The sequence below is a fragment of the Gymnoscopelus microlampas genome (assembly GCF_963454915.1).
Source record: "Gymnoscopelus microlampas genome assembly, chromosome: 8".
NCBI classification, from domain to species: domain Eukaryota; kingdom Metazoa; phylum Chordata; class Actinopteri; order Myctophiformes; family Myctophidae; genus Gymnoscopelus; species Gymnoscopelus microlampas.
This window is the reverse complement of record NC_139945.1, coordinates 36,806,732-36,830,664: the sequence shown is the minus strand read 5'-3', so window position 1 is coordinate 36,830,664 and position 23,933 is coordinate 36,806,732. Positions and strand designations below refer to the sequence as shown.

The 23,933-nt window shown below is 41.9% G+C and overlaps 2 protein-coding genes across 4 annotated transcripts in view; both read left to right on the top strand.

The window, feature by feature from the left end:
* The first annotated feature begins 340 nt into the window (after positions 1-340).
* On the top strand, positions 341-14,505 carry psmd2 (proteasome 26S subunit ubiquitin receptor, non-ATPase 2). Its single transcript, XM_084064991.1, has 21 exons — positions 341-513; positions 1,306-1,362; positions 1,540-1,704; positions 2,339-2,460; positions 2,894-3,118; positions 3,757-3,915; positions 4,975-5,119; positions 5,381-5,441; positions 5,728-5,874; positions 6,473-6,579; positions 7,426-7,553; positions 8,230-8,317; positions 8,820-8,982; positions 9,332-9,433; positions 9,831-9,976; positions 10,892-10,975; positions 11,291-11,459; positions 12,599-12,693; positions 12,816-12,942; positions 13,216-13,334; positions 14,014-14,505. Exons 1-21 carry the CDS (start codon positions 388-390, stop codon positions 14,194-14,196), a joined length of 2,718 nt encoding a protein of 905 aa, XP_083921117.1. The 5' UTR covers positions 341-387; the 3' UTR covers positions 14,197-14,505.
* A 1,011-nt stretch (positions 14,506-15,516) lies between these two features.
* Positions 15,517-23,933, top strand: part of LOC311049836 (eukaryotic translation initiation factor 4 gamma 1-like) — a 60,366-nt gene continuing 51,949 nt past the window's right edge. For all 3 annotated transcript variants that reach the window (XM_084063713.1, XM_084063712.1, XM_084063711.1), the window contains exon 1: positions 15,517-15,581. The gene's annotated coding sequence lies outside the window, so the exon portion shown is untranslated. The remainder of the gene's footprint in view (positions 15,582-23,933) is intronic.

Sequence of the window (23,933 nt, the reverse complement as noted above, 5' to 3'; positions counted from 1 at the left end):
ATTTATCTATGTATTTATTTTTTTCTTTGTTGGGGAAAATAGTAGATCTACAAGCTCAGAGTCACAACCCGTCTGATTTCAAAAGATTGCTGCTATTTGTTTCAAAAGGCCTTATACCCTAAAACAAAAAACATATAAAACAACGCAATGTGACATAGCTCTGTTTACACAATGCTCCAACTGTATATACTTTCCCCATTGTCAACAGTTTTTTTTTTGTAATTCTATTTTGACACTTGCTTTGGCAATTGAACTGTTTTCATAGACCCGGTTGCTTATTTCTCGCGCAAAATGTGGCAACACAGTCCGCTTCGCGCATCCATCCATCCATACGCTTCAGTCTTCACTCAATTCATGCTAGCTCAGAGTCCGTAGAGAAGCACAACCATGGAGGACGCCAAAAACAAAGAGAAGAAGCAGACCGAGAAGACAGAGGAGAAGGACAAAGAGAAGGACAAGGACAAGACGCAGCAGGATAAAGACAAGAAGGACAAGAAGGAGGAAGCAGAGCTGGTAAGAATGAAGAATGTGTCTTAGTGTGTTTGTGTTGCCCTCGTTAGGAGAGAGAAGCTAGCTGTGTGCTTTTTACCTGAGTCACTGCTGCTGTGTAGCAGGCCTCTGTGTGTTCAACACACACCTCTACACTACAGCACGTTTAGTCTGAACATATCTGACCCGGTTAGTCCTCTCTAACGTCTCTGGAGATAGTCCAATGATAAACTGTTGTATTTGCAAGTCACGCTGCCTGCTGTGTCAAGTCCAGTTTAAGCTAACGCTAACTCCGGTTAAGCTAGCCACCGGCAAGCTAATGTTGTGAGTGACTGACTGACTGGTGGACCAGAGTGACGTTTGATGCTGTCAGTTAATGTGGTTTCAAGATATATATATATATATATATATATATATATATATATATATATATATATATATATATATATCTTACATCAATAACTTAAATAATCGAGAAGAGCATCAATGATATACAATGACATATTATGAAACATGGCGGCAGAAGAAAGAATAAAACGGCACATAAGTATGTACATTGGTCATAGTTTGTGTTTAGCTTGTATATGTTGTATGACAGAGTTTTGATTGATTGAATACTTTTTCGAAAATAGCACAGAAATGACAGTTATATTCAAAAAGATGCTAAAAGGTTTAAACCAAAGAAAGCACTATGGCTTGATTCCATTGGAGTTTGATTATTGATTGAATACTTTATTTAGGAGTTGCAGAAAAGATATCCTTGTGTGTTGTGTCCATTGCTTCATTATGATGTGTGATGATCTCTAATATTCTCAGTCTGAGGAAGACAAACAGCTACAGGATGATTTGGAGCTGATGGTAGAGCGACTGGGTGTGAGTATCACAACTAAATTACAATCACAATGACTGCAACATCTTTACTGGAGTTCTGCTGAAAATGTCACTGTGAAGCCTTCATAGGTGTGCTAGATTTATAATGTAGTTGCACTGTGTGAAAATAACATCGGCATAAACATACCTCCTCCTTCCCCATTGACAACATGTTGACAGGACACAAACATGTCTTTGCACCGTCCTGCCCTAGAGGAACTACGCAGACTGATCCGCTCCTCCACCACGTCCATGACCTCGGTTCCCAAGCCCCTCAAGTTCCTGCGCCCACACTATGGCAAACTCAAGGAGATCTATGAGGGCATGCCAGACGGAGAGAACAAGGTGAGCCGGCACCGGCTTGGCAAGCTTAAACGCGAAGCACGTTCTTTTGAGACCATCTCAATAAAACCAAAATTGGTTTTACTGGGATGGGGCACACGTGTCAAGAGGATGCTGACAACGTATTTGTCTTTATTACGTTTTTAGATTTCATTTTATTTTATTATACCTATCACATCCTGCGGGGAAACTTCCGTTTTCAGCTTCACCCAGCTGAGTGCTGCCCACAGAGGAGCGCAGAGGGGGGAGCAGTTAGAGGTTAAGTGTCTTGCTCAGTGACACATTGCTGAGTGCTGGAATCGTACCTGGGACCTCCAGAGTCCTAGGCGGGCTCACAAGCCACTCGGCTATGGCTGCCCACGTATAGACGAATCCACAGAGTGCTGTGGTGTCAGACTCCTGCTGCCGTGTGCATTCTGACGCCTCAGTTATGATTGCACCAGGGGAGCGCTCTGTGGATTCGCCTATAGAGGAGCAACAGTAAATCAAACTTATTATAGATTTAATCGATTATAAAAAAAAATCTTGATTTTAATTTAACGTACCGATTTTGGGGCCAAATATATATCCATTTGGGGTTCATTGAAAAAGTTTGAGAACTACTGAGTTAATGGATCGTGTTGCTTGTGTTCTGCAGCATTTCTGTGCTGATGTGGCATCAGTTCTGGCCATGACCATGAGCGGTGAGAGGGAGTGTCTCAAGTATCGTCTGCTGGGCTCCCAGGAGGAGCTGGCTTCATGGGGACATGAATATGTCAGGTAGGACAAAGAAAATGGGCATAACAGCATCTATGAAAAGACACGCCATTTACTGTGCACCTGCCATGAATCAGACTACAAATGACCAGTTGTGGACACTGGACAGTAATGCAGTAACTTCTTGAGTACTCTACACTTAACTACATTTTTGGAGTGTGTCTATACTTTATTTGAGTGTTCAGGGTAGCATTTCATAAATATTCCAACTGCGTTAAATTCTGTGTTTACACAATTTATATACAAAGTGTTTTACAATATTGAAAACAAAAATCAGAGGTTCTCCTTGCATAAAAGGAGAAAAACACACAGGATAGATACTTAGAAGCAGTTGTGTTACAGCTTTACAACATCAGCATGTTGAAAACCGTTATCTACATCAACCGGAGAAGCCATTCTCTAACCAATACTGGTTCTCTATCTGTCCTCTTGACAGGCACCTGGCTGGCGAGGTGGCCAAGGAGTGGCAGGAGATTGAGGAAAATGACAAGACACAGCAGGAGACGCTGCTGAAGCTGGTGAAGGAGATCGTACCGTACAACATGGCCCACAACGCCGAGCACGAGGCCTGCGACCTCCTGATGGAGGTCGAGAGGCTGGACATGCTGGAGAACTACATAGACGATAACGCCTACGCCAAGGTCTGCCTCTACCTCACCAGGTATGTTTATTGTAGTCACACTGTTTCATGGGAAATGTTCTCAAGGGCCCAGGTCTTCAACTGGGGGTCCGCTACCAACACTACTAGTGGTCCACAGAGCTTTTTTGTAAGGATTCCCTCAAAAATAAAGCTATACACTATATTCAAATTGGCTTTTTTTTATGTTCAATTCAGTTCAGAAAATTGTGGCAGAGAAGCAACGTGTTGTGTCGTCTACATTAATGACAAATTAATGGAAATGAATAACTGAAATATGGTTATAACATAAGGGTTCTTTCAGTTATGACTACTAGTATACATTTGGGAGTCCAGACTACTACAAATTTGGGAGTCCAAGGATTCAAGTTGATTAACACATTGCCGGCCAAAAACGTTTATAAAAGTCTTTGGCAATACACCACTTGCCTGCCAAAGACGTTTATAAAAAGCCAAAAACGTTTATTGTAAAAAAGAAAAGAGAGGCTACAGACTGTTGAAGTCAATGTTAAAAGACATCTGATCTGGGCCTTGATTTTGTCATTGTCAGGTGCTGCCAAACTGTGACACTCTAGATTTTGCCTAGAAGGTGAATTCTATTCATAGCATACAGTATACAGTACTTTGTCTTACATCCCTAACTTGACAAATCTCACTTACAGCTGTGTGAGCTACGTCCCTGAGCCAGAGAACTCTGCGCTGCTTAAAAGTTCCCTGAACATCTTCAGGAAGTTCAACCGCTACCCTGAGGCCCTGCGCCTGGCCCTCATGCTCAATGATGTGGAGCTGGTGGAGAACATCTTCACCTCCTGCAAGGACATGTAAGCCCTGGAGAAGACAATGTTCATCCTAATCAAGATTAACTGAGGCAAACGTGTGGTCTCCTGTCAGAAACGTTTGAGCAGTAGTGCAGGAAAATGTAAGGAGTTGGGTGTGACCCTGACTGTGCCACTGTTTAATTTTAGACCATGATGCATATTCAGAAGCAGACATTCTGTTTAGTATAAGCTCTTAACGTTTTGCAGTTTCATGGAAGAGTTAGAATAGAGAAAGAAAGTAGAAAAGAAACAAGGAAGGTACAGAGTAAAATCTAAATATACAATGTCCAATATACATGAGGTGCAATTGAAATGATATTATCCCCCACCCTACTTCTGCTGGGCAATTTGGATTTGCACTCAATTTGCACTCTGTCCTTCCGTACATCTGCGGAGCCTGTCTCCCATTCATAAGGCATGGGTTGGTCTTCAACCTTTTCGGTTTTGGACCCAAAAGTGAAATCTGTTGTTCCTGGTAACCAAGCTCACAAATAGCAGTAAGAAATATATAATGAATTGTCATCTACAGTAAGTTAGTATATTAGCAATAATAAAGACAACTACGTAAATGGAAATGTGCATACAGTATGTATAGAAATGTATGCATTATCAAATCGTATTTACAGCCATATTACATTTTATGTTTATATGCAGTTATACATACATTTTACCACCACCCCCATTGCTTATTATCTCCCTCCATCAACCCTAACACCAACATTTATATTTGGAATCATTTAGCTGACCTATATTTTAACATTTAATGAATTGACAGGAAGTAGCCTACAATACACATCTATCATGATGAGAGAAAGGCTGAATTGTTCGTAACGAGATTAAGAAAGGCTGCCATAAGGCCTAGGAGGAGTTGGTATATGGTTAAATCTAGGGAAAATGGTGTGACACATACCAAAAGTAGATCACTGTGCCCCTAAAAACCCAAACATTACAGTGGCTGATTATGGATCGCCTTCTTTTTTCCGTAACTTTTAAAGATAACACTTAATACCAGAGAGGAAACGTGGAGCATAGATAGAAATTGGATGTGTTTATGCCTTGCAGTGTTATTCAGAAGGAGATGGCCTTCATGCTGGGTCGTCACGGCATGTTCCTGGAGCTTAATGAAGACGTGGAGGACTATGAGGACCTGACGGAGATCATGTCCAATGTTCAACTCAACAGTAACTTCTTGGCCCTGGCCAGAGAGGTACGAAACAATAAGTGTGGAAAATGTACATGATGACTGTTTTTGAGTGTCTAACCCTCTCTCTGCATCAAAGAATGCAGGAAGAAGTTATAGTGATTTAAGAAATGGAGGATGATGCTGAAGGGGTGATTGTGTGGGAATATGAGAAGGCGATGAAGGATAATGATTCTAGCAAATGCTTTTTCTTATCTGTGATGGAGCACATCTCTCCCCGTGTTAATGTAATATAATGTGTGCCTCACTCGTCCTCCCCTTACCCAGTTGGACATCATGGAACCCAAAGTCCCTGACGACATCTACAAAACCCATCTGGAAAACAACAGTGAGTGGCTGCTAGGGTTTTTGTCTTGTTATTTGGAATACAATGAATCTGTCAATGAGTTTTACTGGGGCGTGTGTAGAAGTTATCTTGTATTACATTTCCATTGTCTGACATCATTACAATTTGCAGTTACTCTTACTTTTATTGCATTTGCTTGCATTGCAACAGTAATTGTATTTCACACTTCAAAAATAATCTGCTCATAAATGCTTAAAAAAGCACTGCTACACTAAATTCTTGAGAATAATGTTTGTGGTCCACCTATCACCATTGTCGTGTGTGTCAGGGTTTGGAGGCAGCGGTTCTCAGGTGGATTCAGCTCGCATGAACTTGGCCTCATCCTTCGTCAACGGTTTTGTGAACGCCGCCTTCGGCCAGGACAAGCTGCTCACAGACGATGGCAACAAGTGGCTTTATAAGAACAAGGACCATGGTGAGGGAGGCACTCAACATTCACCAACTTTTTTGGGTTTTAATCCATGTGGATGCTAACATCCAGGGCTTGAAATTATTTTTTTCAAAATGAGGGAATTCTCCCCTTGTATGCTTTACATAGGGGTACTCTTTGAATACTAGATATTAAGCTTAACTGTTGGCCTGACTTACATTGCCTGTTTCAGATTGCATTTTGTCGCTCTGCTCCAATTTACCAGATGTGTGTGATTGTAAGAAAGAAAACGTGTATAAAGTATAGACGATCGCGCCATTAATTATTTTTTTAATGGGCAGGATTCCCTTCAGATGTATTTACATTTTTAGGCGTTGGGGTCTGTGCCAGCGCCATCCAGTACCAAATCCTGTGTTCATGACACGTTGGATCTAATTATTGACATTATTTTTTCATTATTAACAGGAATGTACCCCATTATAAGTATACTGTATACATTTGCGGGAATTAATTAAAATATGCGCAATTCGTGCTAAACTGCGCTGAAATCGATAACAATGTTCCTATTTGACTTTTGACCTGTTTTGACATATTATGTGGTTGTGTGGCTCATTGTCAGTTTGCTGTGTATTTGTGTCGACAGGCATGTTGAGTGCTGCAGCCTCCTTGGGTATGATTCTACTGTGGGATGTGGACGGTGGTCTGACACAAATAGACAAATACCTTTACTCCTCTGAGGACTACATCAAGGTAAACTTCAGGCCAGAATTGTTGTAATTAGTAAGATATATATATACTGTATAAGAATGAATGAATGAATGTCTTTATTGCAGACTCAAGGTCCATAGGTACATACAAATACAGACTCCAACAATAAACATGAATTAAAAACAGTCCTTTACACAATAAATTGGGACGGTTATAAATACAAGCAGTTAAGCCAATGTCTCCTAAGACTAGAGGTATATCTGATGCAACTCTTCACAGGGTTATTAATATTGACAATGATGCTATTCTCAGACTCATCCAAACTGCACATGAATCTGTGCATTAGATTCCTAAGAACAGCTTGGAGAGTATTGACTCTTGCAGCCACAAACATTTCACTTGCACTGCTCCATCTAGGCCTTTTGAGTAAAATTCTCATTGCATCATTATATGCTACTTGCATTTTCTGAAAACTAGCTCTCTTGTACCTTGACCACAAGTGGGCAGTGTAGAGTGGTGTGCAGTAAGCTCTGAACAGAGTGATCTTAACTGCTTCAGAGCACATGCTGAACTTACGTGCGAGGATGTTCGCCTGCGCATACTTCCTACGACACTGTCTGTGAATATCATCATCGTCTGTCATGTGTTCTGTAATAAAATGTCTGAGATACTTGACCTTACTACAGACATTGAGCACATTAAGAGATTATATAAGATGCTTTCTACTGACAAAGAACGATTTAAGGAAATATAAATCTGAAAGGTCAATTCAGAAGAAAATGTTGTATATGCACAACACTATAGTAAACAAAGTATATACATTTACAGTTATTATGAGAAGCTCAGAGCCCTAACCTCACTTAAATTGTGTATCTTGTTTGTGTGCAGTCTGGTGCTCTCCTGGCCTGTGGTATTGTGAACTCTGGGGTCAGGAATGAGTGTGACCCTGCCCTGGCTCTGCTGTCAGACTATGTACTGCACAACAGCAACGTCATGAGGATAGGAGCCATTTTTGGGTGAGGAAGAAACCCTGTCTTGATCTGACATCAATATTATGTATGCGAGAGTTAGAAATACCTTGGATGACACCTGGCAGAACAATCAATGAATCTGAAGCATTGACTTCATATTTATAGACATATTATGCATATTTATAGACATATTAGGAATGATATTTGAGAGGCTATGTTCATTATTTATAAACCCAAAACCTGTATTTGATTGTGTGTGTTTTCTTTCATCATTCTATTATAAAATGTACAAAACTGTCATTCCGTCCAGCCTTATCCATTTTTCTTCTCACTGGCTGGCCAACTGGTCTGAACTTTGCACACTGGCATTACCCTTTGCCATATGCTGGGAGTGATACAATTTTGTGGCCGCTCATGCATTTTTCACCTTAGAGGGGCTATCTTTAGTCACGGTTGCGGTCCCAAGTTTGCATGTAGTTGGTATGATATAAACTAGTATGGCAAATGTTGGTAAATGAAGTGGAATTCATACCATTACCTCATGTCTTACTAAGCCAGCCATGATCGTTCTTTTTATAGGTGCAAATATAAATGGCACATGGAATAGTTTCCTGTGTATTGGTGCTGTAAATGTCTTATTGATATGGTGTAAGTTACAGTGGAAGCTGGGAAGTGTTTCCTTGACATTTTACTGTACCTTCTGGTCTCCTTTGTGTTTCAGACTTGGCCTGGCCTATGCTGGCTCCAACAGAGAGGATGTTCTCTCACTGCTTCTCCCTGTCATGGGAGACTCAAAATCCAGCATGGAGGTGAGGTCTGCTAGTTAATGTGCACATCTGTTATGATGTGAAAATGGTCAGTCATCGAAAACAAACGTGTGCAGTACATTACAGCTTCACAACTGTGCTACCTATGATATAAAAAAAAAGTTTCCAAACACCATCTGTAAGACAAGTACTGAGTACACAGTAAAAATCTCAATGTTAATTTTACTCTTGAGATTGTAGAAATGTAACCAAATGCTCCTGTGAGGCTTCCTTGACCGGGGGACATTAGGCGAAATATGACACTTTTGGCTTTCCATAGCAGACCTACAAACACCCCTCACCTTGTGTGACCTCACGCAGTCCTATAGAGTGAGCGTTAGCATGTAGCTTAACATGTTATAACATGTAGCTTGAAACATGACATCTGATGATGTTTTTGGCCCATAGATAATGTAATTAATCTTTTAAGTCGTTATCACCTAGCCGTACCTTTACATTCATGATATAATATTGAAGTTCCTTTTTGTGTGTGTGTGACCTGCAGGTAGCAGGTGTGACGGCTCTAGCATGTGGTATGATCGCGGTGGGGTCGTGTAATGGAGACGTGACCTCCACCATCGTCCAGACCATCATGGAGAAGAGCGAGCAGGAGCTCAAAGACACATACGCCCGCTGGTTGCCACTGGGCCTGGGACTCAACCATCTTGGTGAGAGGGGCCTGTGCATTCCTGCTGTTTTTATAGTCATTTCTATTCAGTTACGTGTCCTTGGGCTCTGTGAAGGTGCTATGCAGATAATAGACTTTTGAAGGGAGATGGAACCAAAGGAAGATACCTTTACGAATATTAATTTCTATAGAGGTTTAGCTATTTTAAAGTCTGCAGTTCATCGCCTGTGTGTGTGGTGTTGTCTCCTATATAGTGTTTGGACTGTAACAATATTGAAAATATTATTATGCCAATTGCCTACTCCATCACATTGGCACCATAACCTTCAGTGGCTTTGTCTTGGCAGCTCGTCCCATAACAAACCCTATTGTCATTGTGTGGTGTTCAGGTAAAGGCGAGGCCATTGAAACCACTCTGGCAGCACTACAGGTTGTACCTGAACCCTTCCGCAGCTTTGCCAACACACTTGTGGACATCTGTGCCTACGCTGGTCAGTCTCACACATCAACACACCTTCAGATCACACCACTGGCATATTCATACAGTACAATTGCATTCACACTAGGGCTGACGCACAATTTACACATTGAGATTCAGATACCTACACAGCTGTACAAATTAATGCATAGTCATGCAGAAAGATAATGTTCACTAACTTAGAAAATTGCACTGACATTTCTGACATAATTTACAGACATCATACATGGTCCTGAATTTACTAATGCACTTTACCGCTTGTCTAAATCTGTCTGATCGAGTTATTATTCCTTATTTCTGTGTTCTCCTGTTATCTCTCTCTCCCCTCCCTCCCTCTCCCTTTCTCCCCTCACTCCTTCCCTCTCTCTTCCCTCCCCTCCCTTTCTCCCTCTCTCTTCCCCTCCACCCAGGCTCTGGTAATGTGTTGAAGGTGCAACAGCTGCTCCACATCTGTAGTGAACACTATGAGGCCAAGGAACGGGAAGAAGACAAGGACAAGAAAGACAAGAAGGACAAGGAGAAGAAGGAGAGTACTGCTGACATGGGCTCCCACCAGGTATAGACATACTGTATGGACCATGGGGCAAGTTTTGGATATTTACAATGAGGTGAATACGGAAGAGAGACAAGTTCATAAAATGGCCAGTAGGTGGCTGCAGGTGTCAGAAAGAATATTCTCTCATTAAAGCGGATGGGTTTTTGGACGAACTTTAGACTAGATTTTCTTACCTTAATAAAAATTGTCATAAATACTATATGCTTCCAGTCGCTAGTTTAAAGTCTCTTTCAATCATCATGTTATGCGTTTTGCTAAATGATGGTCCCATTTATTCTAAAATTGACGATAAAGTAGGCTATGCTCCAGGAGGGGCGGGATGATTTGATTGACAACCTACACAACCAATAGCATTCATTCCCCGCCCCGCTCTTGATTGACAAGCTACCCAACCAATAGCATTCTTTGGGGGTTGTTTTCCGGTTCCCTGGTCACATGTCTGGTCTCAACCAATAGCGTTTGAGTTCCGGCGTGGCCAACTGTATATATTAAAGGGGAGTGGCTTTGTCCATTTCTTTTTTACAGTGGACACATCCGGTCAGCTGTTGCTTGGTAAATATAATTGTGTAGTTGGCAAAGGCTAACTATGTCCTGAGTGGAGAGAAGCCCACAAGATCATTTCTTTAATAACTACTGGACATAATCACTTGCTACCTAAGATAACAGCTGACCAACAGTTTGTTAGCTTGTTTGTTTTGGGGGGGATATAAAGGAAACGTAATGTTGAATGTTATCTATGTGAAACAATCTATACAATAACGTCAAGAATATACACAGAATGCACCATCCAGGTTCACACAAGACTCAGTGGTATTATTGTAGTGTGATGACAACTCAGGAATGTCTTCATCTTGAATAACAGGAGATTTCTGAAAACAAACAAAAATTAAAGCTGTGATATCTTCGTTCTCTCAGGGTGTGGCTGTTCTCGGTATTGCGCTCATCGCCATGGGAGAGGAAATTGGATCAGAGATGGCACTGCGGACATTCGGACACCTGGTCAGTATAGCAGCATTTCACCAGCTGATCAATATTAATCGCTTCCTCTTCGGTTTGTCTATGGATTCATCTGTTTATTTTTTAGCAGTTGTTTTCTTGTTCTCTTACCTCACCAACTCTCCATTTTCCTTCTTGTCTGAGTTCCGTCGTTAATGCCTGTTTTTATATCTCACATAATTTTATTAAAATGTTTTAATTTCTTTCTGGCCTATTTTTCTTTTTAAACCTTTTGATATTTATACTTTTTTTTTTGACTCCACATTGTTCATATCTCTTGCTGACCCTCTGATCATGTCCTTTCCTGCCTTTCTCCAGCTGCGATACGGTGAACCCACCCTGAGGCGGGCAGTGCCCCTGGCCTTGGCCCTCATCTCTGTGTCCAACCCTCGCCTCAACATCCTGGACACGCTCAGCAAGTTCTCCCACGATGCTGACCCTGAGGTCTCTCACAACTCTATCTTTGCCATGGGCATGGTGGGCAGCGGTAGGTAGAAAATGGCATGATTTCAAATAGACATTAACTCATTAGATTTCTGTGAAAAGGAAATAATGTATTTTCTATTTCTGTGCACGATGATACTACTGAAGTATCGACACACAGAACCTGTGTTTATAAAGGAAGGATTGTTTGGTCCATATTGGGGAGAAGCTGTTATTGATAGAATTTTAAGAATACCCCGACATTTTCAAGCTTATCTCCATTGATTTAATGTATGAAGCACACCAGCAATAGTTGTCAATTTTCTCTCTGAAGGTGTGTTCACACCGGACAAGATAAAAAAAATAATCATGTCACTTGAATCAGAGGGAACATGTTAGCTCCTTTGTGTTCACACATTTTGCTTGAATCAATATTTTCCCCACACACACTATCCTAGCTGTCAGTGTTTTTGCTTCAGCAAAAATCGCTTTGAGTTGAAGATTTTTCAACTTGTGCGAGTGACTAATGGCTTTTCAAAAGTTGCTTGCAGAGAATATGTGAATCAGAAGGCAGTTGAATGTGCTCATTCAGTTCAACGCACATTACAAAATACTTCAATCTTACTGATGTCTCACTTTTTCCCCCCACCTGGCATCTTTTACTTTTCCCTCCATTGCCAAATAAAATTAACTCAGTAATGTTGAACGTGTGTCCTGTGTCTCTGATCTTTGATGCACGGATGTGTATCTTACGTTGAGAGCACAGGCTCACGTCAGCCTCCTGTCAATCTAAACAAGCAAAAACACATTCCACGTTTATAACATGGCCGAAAAACAGTGACACGTTTGCAACGATTCAAACGACTTGATTATTTTTATCTGTCTGGTGTGAATGCACCTTAAAGACTGGACAAAAAAACTAATCACGAGGGATTTGGACAGGTAGAGATGACTATAAACTATTGCACAGTGACCCATTATATTACTTGCATTATGTGGACCACATTCTATGCAAAATACACTAAGAATAATCGAATATATTTGATAAATTCTAATATCACTTTTGTGCTCTTTTGATATAGCTATTAATAGTACAGTTTTCTTATACAAATGTGTACAAATAACATTTACAAACTAAGCCTCCTCTTAAAGCGTCTGTCACACAGTGATTGCCATAGCAACAACTGTATTTTCTGTATCTAGGCACGAACAACGCCCGTCTGGCTGCCATGCTGCGACAGCTGGCACAATACCACGCTAAAGACCCCAACAACCTCTTCATGGTCAGACTGGCACAGGTAAGTGTCAACTCTGTGTGTGCATGCATGTGTTTGGGTACTGTATGTATTTATGCTCAGTGTGTGTGTGTGCGTGCATGTTTGTTGTGTGTATGGCTTAAAGCTCTCCCTTGTCTCTGCAGGGTCTGACTCACCTGGGTAAAGGCACGTTGACCTTGTGTCCGTACCACAGCGACCGGCAACTGATGAGTCAGGTGGCCGTGGCTGGACTACTCACCGTTCTCGTCTCCTTCCTCGACGTCAAGAACAGTTAGTCATTTTTCCCTCTTTAGCCTTCTACATTACTCCCTCTATCCACACAACACATGTGATATTTGTTTCCCCCTCCTAGCATATTTTACTTTCCCTCCAATGCCATTAAAAAACATAATATTTTTAATACATTATTGACAAACTTATTAGTGGAACATAACACCAAACTGTCCATCTGTTGGTATATTTGTCCATGACTTGGTAGTGTAGAAGTGTACTGTTAGTTGTTATTGGGTTAATGCCCCCTGCTGTTCTCTCTGTGTGTTGCAGTAATCCTGGGGAAGTCTCACTATGTTCTCTATGGGCTGGTAGCAGCCATGCAGCCACGTATGCTTGTCACCTTCGACGAGGAGCTACGACCATTGCCCGTATCTGTCAGAGTCGGACAGGTAATAAATGTGATAACTGGTCCTCAGGAAGCCCTGGTGGTCCTGGCAATTTGGATTTGGACTGATGGGTCAAAATACAAAAAATAACGTTTTATTCACACACAAAAAGTTAGGGATTGCAGCTTTAACTACATGGTAGAATTAAAAAGCCAGCAGTATCCCTGAGGACCAGAGTTGGGGAAACCTCTGTCTAGTAAAAATTGTGCTTAATTGTTCTAGGTTGACCACAGCATCTCATGGGGTTTCTAATAGAAAACTTGGGGAAAATAACAGAATTCATGTTCTCATGTTGACAGGCAAATTTGTTGTAGGGGGGGAAAGGGAAGGGCCTAGCAGACTCCCAAGAGACTTTGGTAAACAAAGTACAGGATAAGTTTTAAGTGTGTTAAGACTTTGGCTATTTTCAGACAGGCAGATTTTTTTACTTACCGTATACTAATTGGTTTTATCAAGTCTGAAAAGCAAAAACAAAACATGGAAACTGATTTTTGTGGATCAGATTCAAGCCCTATTCGTTGGTGGTTTGAAATGCAATTCAAATCTTATTTCTAACGATGTGTCTGCCGATGTCTGATCACTAGAAAATAACAGCGGACAATCAGTCCGAAAGATTAGGTTTGAGAAATTGTAATTGACTGCAGTTTTTAACTAATCCTATGTCTTTGTAATCTGTTCACAGGCTGTGGATGTAGTGGGCCAGGCAGGCAAGCCCAAGGCCATCACAGGTTTTCAGACCCACACAACACCAGTGCTGCTGGCTCATGGAGAACGGGCTGAACTGGCAACAGAGGAGTACCTCCCCGTCACCCCTATCCTGGAAGGCTTTGTCATCCTCCGCAAGAACCCAAACTATGAATCGTAGACGAAACACCCATTTCTCTCTCTGTCACACACACACACACACACACACACACACACACACACACACACACACACACACACACACACACACACACTGCTTTCACCCTTGTTCTTCATTTTGTTTTTGTTTTTTGTTACAGTGCTGTAAAAGTTTAAAAATAAATAAAACTTAAGGTTCACTTGGTTGAATTTATCTGTTCTTGGCCTTCTTTCATGTCACTATTAAGTGTCTATAATGGTTTATTTTATATTTAAGCCTGTCCCCTCTTAATTAGTGGATCACTTGGTCAAATAAATCTTTTGAATTCAATTGTTGTGTTTATATTTGTGTCTTTGTAACTGGAAAATACTGAACTGCTCTGGAGTCAACACTATACATAATATATTATACATAATTTCAGTAAGGCAAAAGCGATATGTAATTTTACAAGTTTAACAATTTGGGCCCTGACAACTTTTAATTGTTTATTTAAATGATAACCTAGAGATTCACCTCCCTTACCAAAGAGGAGGTTTGTAGGAAGTGGGTTTACAGCACTGGCTATAAATATAGGCAGGGTTGGGTTGTCACTGACTGCATGTAATCTGGATTACGTAGTCAGATGACAAATCATTTTAAAAACCAGAATACTGTGAAAATGTGTAATTGGATTATAGTTACATTGTCATGAAAGCTTGATATAAAAATTGTAATTATTCCCCTCCACATAAGGGATGCTTTTAAATGGTTATCCGTTTAACAAAAACAAATCACTATCCGTTAAAGTCTAAGTAACTGAAATTCAAGTCATACAAAATAATATTAACAGTGTAGTAATGGAATAAATCACTTACATATAATTATAATTGTTCCTCGAGTCGTACAATATTTTACAATTCCTAGTAACACCCATTAAAGGGAAGAAAACAGCAATACAGAAAGTAGTACAACCGTGGTTAACCGCCTACATTCTAAATGGTTGCACAAGAAATTATGGCTAGTTTCCATTGGGATCCTTTGTACTCAATTCATCGAAAAAAGGGCTCAGGGCTCAATACTAGTGTATTTTCTGTTATTGTGGGGAAAGCTTTCGCTGTGCTATTTTCAGCCAAAGCTTTCCCCACTATACCGATGCTGGGGTTTAAGTGGTTAAAGGGAAAAAAAGTAGAATAAACACTTCCACCACTGAGACAGTAGCACAATATATATATATATATATATATACACACAAATTCGTTTTATGGACAGTACAACTCGGGCGCGCGATACCGTCGTACGAAGAGGTCTACGGACTGTCACGTGACGGGGGGGGGGGGGGGGGGGGGATCTCGCCGGAAGTACCTCTGGTACCGGCTTCCGGGCTGATTTTCCGTCCGTCCGGCTCTGCGGACTCAAGGAGAGAAAAGGTAAAAACGCCGCGGTCTCTTCACTTTATCATCTTTATCATTAAAACAAATTATGTATTTTCATGTAACGTAGAGACAGTCCGGGGTCTCACAGAACATTCAGACTGACAGCCTTGTCTGTCCCCGCTGTGTGTTATATGCTTCTATGTGAAGATAGTGTATTATTATCTGCTGACTGGTCCTCCTGCTGTTTTCAGGGGGGATTAGCTTAGCTAGCTAGCTCCAGTTAGCTTCATGCTAAATACGACGTGGGTGTTCTTTCTTTACTTCAGCCAGCCCCGGCTACTCGGCTAGCTTGCGACCAGTGTTGCCATGTCGGCTTATTATAAGCGACTTTGGGCTTCTTTTTCTGTGAAGTTGCTTGTAAATGTTGGCGGTTGCGTTTTTTTGGGCTTGTTTCTTAAGTGTAGTTGCTTATTTTGAACGTGCTTCCTAATGTTGTTTAAACCAGTGGTTCTAAAATATTCCGTGTCAAATCAATATGTAAGTATCCATGGACCCCATCTGAAAATATTTTGTGCCAGGGACCCCCATACAAGATTTGTGTTGTTAAAATATTTCCAATGTTCTATTTTTAGGGGGAAATGGCATATCTACAAGTTCATGCGACGCGTTGTGAGCTTGTAGATCGGCTATTGTCAAATGGCAGATCCATGATGTAGGTTTAAAGCGCTAAAGTGGCCTAGTAGTCGCTTCTTTTGGGCTTGTTTTCCTAGACCTTGGTTGCCTATTTTTCACAAAATCTGGCAACACTGCTAGCAAGCTAACGAGCTAACAGTAACTCAAACAACAGAGGAACGTTAAACTTTGATATTTTTTACTTACTGCTCTCCAGCGGGGAGACAGATATATATGTTGGTAAGAAGGGACTGGTGTGTTTTGTTCTGTGTGACGTAGTTGTTCAGGAATGTCAGCTATAATGTCATTTCTATTTCTACTCATGTTCATAATATCAACCGTCGGCTATCATACATGCTAACATGCTTAGCTAACAACATTCTGCCATCTAACTAGTGTAGAAAGTGACTGAGCTTGTGAGTTTTTTTTATGACTTACCATGTGCTGTGTTTTACTAATGATTGTATTCTTGTAGTTGTAAACATCGGGGCGGTCTTGACACCGTAGTTTGTCTACTCTAAAACGTAAATCATGTGATGGCAACCAACGTGAAACAATTATTCGATCCTGCCGGCAAAGATGGAAACGGTGTGTGTGTTGGTGATGAGCTTGTTCAAAGCTGATGTTTTAAATATGTAATGATGATGGGGGTTAATCAACAGAAGGGAAAACAAGCATGTCCTAACAGGCTGGTGGTGTTGATTTAGCATAAGTAAGAAGGTAAAGCAGTGGATGAAAGACTAGCCTGGCATTAGCCAAGAGCTAATATAACGTGGATTCGTGTGAGTGAATCCACGGTATCATCCACTGGCGGTGGTGAAATGTGTAGTAGACACTAGACAGAGAGAGAAGGCGGGTGACTTTGAGCCTGTGGACTGCCTTGGTTGGGCCTTGATGGGCGCTAATAGTCGTTTTGTTGTCACGGGTAGCTGATGCTGTCTTGCTACAGTCCTGATCATCATGTCAGCTCACATTGCACTGATGATGATGATGCTGCTGCTACTACTGTACCGACCGCACTGCATCAGAATCAGCGATTCAATCGAGGTGAGCTGTCACGGAGACCTGTATGAGAATGCTAACGTTAAGATCTTATATGATGTTGGCTCATCTTGGACATTATTATCGGTATACAGTGATCAGATTGTCTGGGCGCTGTTGACAGCCACCCGCCACCACTCCCAGCCGGCATCGAGATCATGATGTAGTTAGCCGGTGAATGCTGCTACTGTATGAGTGAGATCATACGAGGCTAGCCACCTCCCCTCACGATCGTCTTGTAATTCCATGAATTTATACACGCGATGTCAGCAGCGGGCGGCCTGGCCTGTCGTTTGTTTCTGCCGTTTTATCATGTCACATGAGGAGTTGTCATGTAGCCATCGTTTATGTGAGGTGTGGCGTGAAGAAGCCGGCTGCACGGCAAACCACGTGGTCTCTCCTAGTCGGGCCTGAGGAAGTGAACGGCATCGTGGCGCAGCGCATCACACCTCAGCACGTCCTCTTCAACCAGATGTTTGTTGGCGAAGTTTACACAAACCTAAGCATTTGACAGCGGACATATGTTCGGGGGTTGCTTGTGTATAATATGTCGTGTGCATGCCTGGCTAGACAGACAGACACGCCCCTGTGGCATGTAGCTAAAGCCTCGCACGCTTTATAGATGGACGGAAACCGACGTCTTGTCAATGCTAAAAGGTTAGCTAGCAGGGTTGGCAACTGGCTACATGTAATCGGGATGGCGTTATGAGATTACGAAAAATAACTAACCAATTAGTCCAGATCACATTCGGAAACTGTAATATTTACTGTACTGTATTATCAGCCAGTTACATTTTTAAGGAAGCTTGATTGCATTTTTTATTACATCCCAACCCACAACCTCATCCTCATCTTCTGCTCCCACCCCCAGCTCTCTCACACACACACACACACACACACACACACACACAGGTTGTGCATCTCTAGTTGGGATGCTTTCACCAGCACAAAAGACAGTTATTTACACAACACCCTAAGCCTGTCTGCCATTGTTGGACAAATGGCCGGTCAGGGGGCTAGATGTAAAGGCATGTAAATCGAGGAGGCTAGATTGCATGTAAATTGGATGACTCCAACCCCACCTTGTATTGTGAAGCACATTCTCTTTCAGGAAGATGGTAGAGGCTAATTCATTCAAATTACAATCTCAGGATGGGATTTTCACCCTGTTGGTCTCATCACTTTTCAGTGGTGTGAGACATTTGTCTCAGTGGGTTCACTTCCCCTGTGTAAAAAAAGTTCAAGTTGGACATCCAATTTAAAATCTTGCTCCAAATATTGTACTGCAATACCCATTTCCCTCGTGGTTGCAAGATCCAGGTTCCAGAATCCAGATCTAAAAGTCTTCCCAAAACTGGGGGAAGTTTGTGACTGTCTGGATATTTTCCAAGATGCTTTACCACGAGATTGCCTTATTGAATGCTGAGGTCTTGAAACCACTCGCCATTGCTCTTGACCTCCAACAAGGAGAAAGTAAATGCTTCTTTGGAAAGCTGATCCCCACATTAATTACTCTAAAGAAGAAGCTATGTGAGAAAAGACCTGCAACAAGCTAATGAATTGTTGATATTAGTAAAGAGGAAAAATGTCCATTTGTGGAAGTCAGAAACTCAAAATCTTTGACTGCATCAAGGTGCAATCAAGTTTGATTTTGAAGTAGTCCAAAAATTAATCAGATTAGATTAAACATGTTTTATAATCCAACAGATTATGCTACAAAAAATAATGTATTCAGTAACTGACTACATTTCAAAGTAATCTGACCCAACTTGGTTAGCTAGCCAGTGGAGTTGGCATCATTACATTGCCTATTTGTCTCAGTTATTATCAAACAAAATCCAGTGTCAGTGATATGTTTGTTTTTAGTTAGATGCTTTTTAACAAGGCTCAGCACCAAGTGGATGTTACAGTAATAGTTGTCCATATAGCCATGACATGAAAGCATTGTCTATCAATTCTCAGTCAACAATCTGAGAGAATATTATTTTTGGCCCAAATATGTCTTTAGCTAGACTGAAAGAAGAAAACAAATAGTGCAAACACAAGGCAGGTGTTCCTGCATGGTGTGCCTCAGCTGAGCTGCCAGTGTTTTTTTCTGTTCTTTCTTTTTCTTAGAAAATAAAACAATATATATAGTACTGTATATATCTGACATTTGGTGCTAGTTTGCTGTTATGAAACTTGAAAACCCAAAGTGTGGGCATGTATGGGGTTTGACAGGCCATTGCTGAATGTTGGCACACTAGGGACACATGGACGAAGTGGGGAACAGGCTGTGCTGTTGAGACGCAGTGTCACTATGCGACACTGCCTGAAACTCTATCTTATGTTTCCCAGCTTGTTACCAGCATCTGAAACTGGTTACATTTGCTTTCAAGTTACTGCACATAATTGACATTCAATGTTTTAGTGTCACTGATGAACCAACTAAATGTGTTAAAACATGTTGGCTATGTAAATATGAGACTACACAGACCCAGTCATTTGTCATTTCATCGCTGTGTGGTAGGTTAATTCCTTGTCCTGGTCTCACCTAAAGAAACAGAAACCTAACAGCTGTAGCATTGTTACATGGAGTCCAATTTGGTGATGTCATTGAACTCCGTTATAGGCATTGGGCTGTAATTCATTATAAAGATAATGATATTGGTCATATAGATTGTCCCAGTGTCCCTTAAAGACTTGTGGTCTATATTTAAGCTATACAATATATTAGTAATTAGTAAAGTAATGTATATAAGGAAGGCATGGTTTGTCTGACATAAAACAAGCACCCTGCATGTCAGACTCTGTATGGTACATTAGCATTGCCAGACCAGTTTGCAACCATAACCATTAACCAGGAAACCACAGAAGGTACTTCGAGCAGTCGGCACTTTTCCCTGTGTGTGTATATGGGTTCATATAGGCTGTATAACATTTGACTCATCTAATGATGACATTGCACACTTATCTGGGAATCTGCAGCAGATCATAAAGCCAATGACACATTTTGACCTGATGACCTAACCAGAAAGTATACCAGGCTGTGACTCACCACCAAAAATCTTAAATACTTAGATTTTAGCCGGGGCGCTTACCCATTGTTGTCCAACAACTACAGTGCGAGTGCATCTCATAATACACCAATCTTTTGCCATCTTTTACCAAACAAATGGATTTTTTAGAATGGCATATGACATCCGAACAGTTGGCTAACCGCCAAACTGACCACTGACCAGTCAGATTTATAAATTCACCAGTATTAATTTGTCAGAGTACGCAGTGCGGTACACACTACAATATGACTGATCAAGTAAATAGTGAGATACAGGGATCTCTGATGTCATCAGAAACTTCTGCAGTCATGTTGATGATGTACACGGGCAGGCGTGGCCCTCTAGACGCGCCACTCGCTTCTTCCCAGTATCTATTGTACGTGCCAGCAATGAGTGTGGTGTCTAGTGCCTGTCTCTTCGCTTTCACATTCGGCAGGCGACCAATTGGTAGTCTGCGATGCAGGGGTGGGCAACTTTGATGATGCGGAGGGCCACTTTATTTCCACACTCACTCCGGAGAGCCACATTGCATATACTGTTGGGCAGAAACTTCTTATCTTTATCTGAAATCAATAATATATCAGTATTCCGATATTAACCTCGATATTAAGTGGAGGTGGGGGCTGCATGTGGCCCCCTGGGCCGGCAGTTGCCCATGTATGCAGTGTTTTCACGTCACCTTTTGGTATCGCCACAGCTACATACAAAAGTACCTGGTAATATCAACTTTTGCCTGGGAAAAAAAAGAAAAGTAGAATTGGCTAGAGTTGAGGCAGTAGTACTATGCAGTGGGAAAAGACCATAATTGAGTGAACATAATTGCTCAGCCTGTGGAGTGACCTGATAGCCTGGGCCTTTAGCTGCACTATGTCTCCATGTGCTCTCTGCCTCTCTCTGGTGGGGTGTGGGGGGGGGGCTTTATGCAACACTTTAAGCAGCATGGTTCACCAGCGGTGGTGGGGATACCACTCGGCTGTGTGTCAGACCAGCTCAAATGACCAGGGCTGGGTGGGACAGACTGAGATGGGGGTGGTGACCTGGCCTCTGCTTTCACATAACTGTCCCACACACACTCCCGCTAAAACCAGGTCCCCTGAGGTACTCTTTCTGGCTAGGAAGGCAGTGTTGTATGTTGTGCATTGCATATTATGTAGTGGTGGAGAAATCCCAGACTGCTTGTCTGCTTCTCACAAATGACATAGGCTAGCCGAATAGCCGTACCAATTTGTTTGTATGCTAGTCACAGCATGTTGACTAGGCTGCTATATACCGATTTTTCTTTCTTTTCAGTTGACGCATTTAGAGCTGAATTATTAGGCGTGTTTTGCCGTTTTTGCAAGTGTACCCACAGTTTTGTGTATTGGACTTTCATGCCAACTGTCACGCTACTAATTTATAATATTGACCACATCACATGAACGCAGTCTTAGGGTCGTTTCAGACGGGTAACTGCTGACGTGCCTATGTAATTCATTTTCAATGAGAGGCGGGTAGGGGTGTGCCGATATATTGTCCCGTGATTTATCAGAATTTTTTGGGGGGCTAATGGAAGTTAGAGGAGTTCTTACTGTTTGGTGTGTGTTATATGAAATGTGAGCATACCATATTCACTGTGAGCTTAACCATATTCACAGTAATCCTTATTCATATTCCATCATATTCAAGGGCTTTTGGAGAGAAATGAACACTCACTTTTAGTTTAAAGCACTGCAGGGGGAGGTGTGTCTGTCCAGCTGATGCTCGTTAATGTTACATTCATGAAGGCAATAATGTTTCTGCACTGTCAAATAGGCCTACATCTATTCTAAGATAGCATCAAAGCCAAAGAGTTTTACAAGCAACCCTCTCTCTGGTATTATGGATATTTAGTTCGAGCTGTTTTTAATAACTTGGCTAGACTTTGTTGTTTTTTCGAAAATTCGTGGCAGTCTCCAATTCTTTTTATTTAACCGATTTTACATATATAAGGGGGGGGGGGATTCATTTTCGATTCTGTGCCTATCGGTACATAACTCGGACGGGGCTGAGTAGGCCCAAGCAAACTTCGCAACGTTCGGCACGGCAACTTGCGCGCTAAAGGTGCCTCTCGTGGCTCGAGTTTGCTTGAGACTGCGCCCCTCCGTTGCGGTCCAAAACTATACTTTATCGGTGAAAAAAAGTAGTCTGCGGTTGTTGGAAAAAGTAGTATCGTCAGCGGGAGTCGATCGAATGAGGTGTGGGTTGGGAGTCCAGTGATTAACGAGGCAAGCCGCTGAGGCTGATGCTGAGATGGAGTATTCGGGCTCTATTAGAATGTGACAACTCCCACCGTTCCTGACTCTTCTAATGTAGAGCGAAAGAAGCCCCGCCCACTGGGCGAGGCTACTGAGAACGGGGGGAGAACGCTGCACATGATGTGGATGCAACACAGTGTGGGCTTGTAGGTCCACTGTGTTCCCTGCGTGACACTGTTGTACACCGAATATTCGATTTTGAGTTTTATCAGTTTGTGGCATCCCTAGTCCAGATGACAACAATATGACTGACCATGAGGTCATGTCCCTTAAGCTTAAGCTTTATGTTATAAGCTTTTATAACATAAAGCACAAACTGAAGAGGATGGTCAATGTTGATAATTGGAAGATAAAAAAATATATATATCGTATCATGAAATTTGTATCGTGACACCCCTAATATATATATATATAAATCGGATGTTATGGTTCTGTTTGTGCAAGAGAGACTTCAGCCCCAGGGTTGTCCAATGGCCACTCTGAGGTGTCCGTGCTGGCCCTGACTCAGAGATTTGTATGTCTTTTGCACCATATGCAGTTCTTTTTGCATCACTTACCAACAAGGCAAGTGTGCCGATGGTGAGCCCTTGAGGCTTGTGAGGCGTGCCCAAGCGAGACGCTAGGTGAGCAAAGACGAAGATGCCAAGCAGCCGATGGCCGTGCGCATCCACCAGCTTGCCATCTTGAGTTGGCAAGACCTGGCGGATGGAATAGGTTATCATCTGTTTTCCAAATTGCACATGTTGCACAGGTAGCTGCTAGCTAGCCACATAATGTAAACAGACTGGCTACAAGCAGGCACACATCACTTCCTCCCAGTCAAATGGAGGACAGCGTAGCAACTAGCAAATGAAAAGAATGGGGTGTGGTTTGCAAAATATTCTGGTGCAAAACAGCAAAAGGCATACATGCGGCAGGGCCCAGACTGTGGATGAGACTTTAAGCTTATTCCCTGTTAGCCCCCACCCCCCTAGCCTAACTTGGCCTAGCTTACAGCACTGCCTACCATAAGCCCCATGTTTGTGTTGTAACGTGGATGAGCCTGTGTCAATCAATGTTTTTCCTAAGCTGGGTATTTCACCTGCTTGTTTCTGTTTTTAGCTGTGTTGAATTATAATCATAACAGCCCTGATAAATGCCCTTTCTCAGGAAGCACAATTTCTCCTCCTACTTAAAATAAACACCCTGATTCATCATGACTCAGGGCTTTTACTTAACCTGTGTGTGTGTGTGTGTGTGTGTGTGTGTGTGTGTGTGTGTGTGTGTGTGTGTTTGTTGGTAAGTGTTTGTATGGAAGGGTGTGTGTGTGTAAGGGTGTGTGTGTAAGGGGAAGAGAGTGTATGCGTGTTAGAGATAAAGTAGGCTTACAGGCCATATTGTCC

Coding starts and splice junctions, on each gene's coding strand:
- psmd2 (XM_084064991.1), top strand. CDS start 388: ATGGAGGACGCCAAAAACAAAGAGAAGAAGCAGACCGAGAAGACAGAG. Junction 7,554..8,229: donor AGGATAGGAGCCATTTTTGG/GTGAGGAAGAAA, acceptor TTTGTGTTTCAG/ACTTGGCCTGGCCTATGCTG. Junction 8,983..9,331: donor CCTGGGACTCAACCATCTTG/GTGAGAGGGGCC, acceptor TGTGGTGTTCAG/GTAAAGGCGAGGCCATTGAA.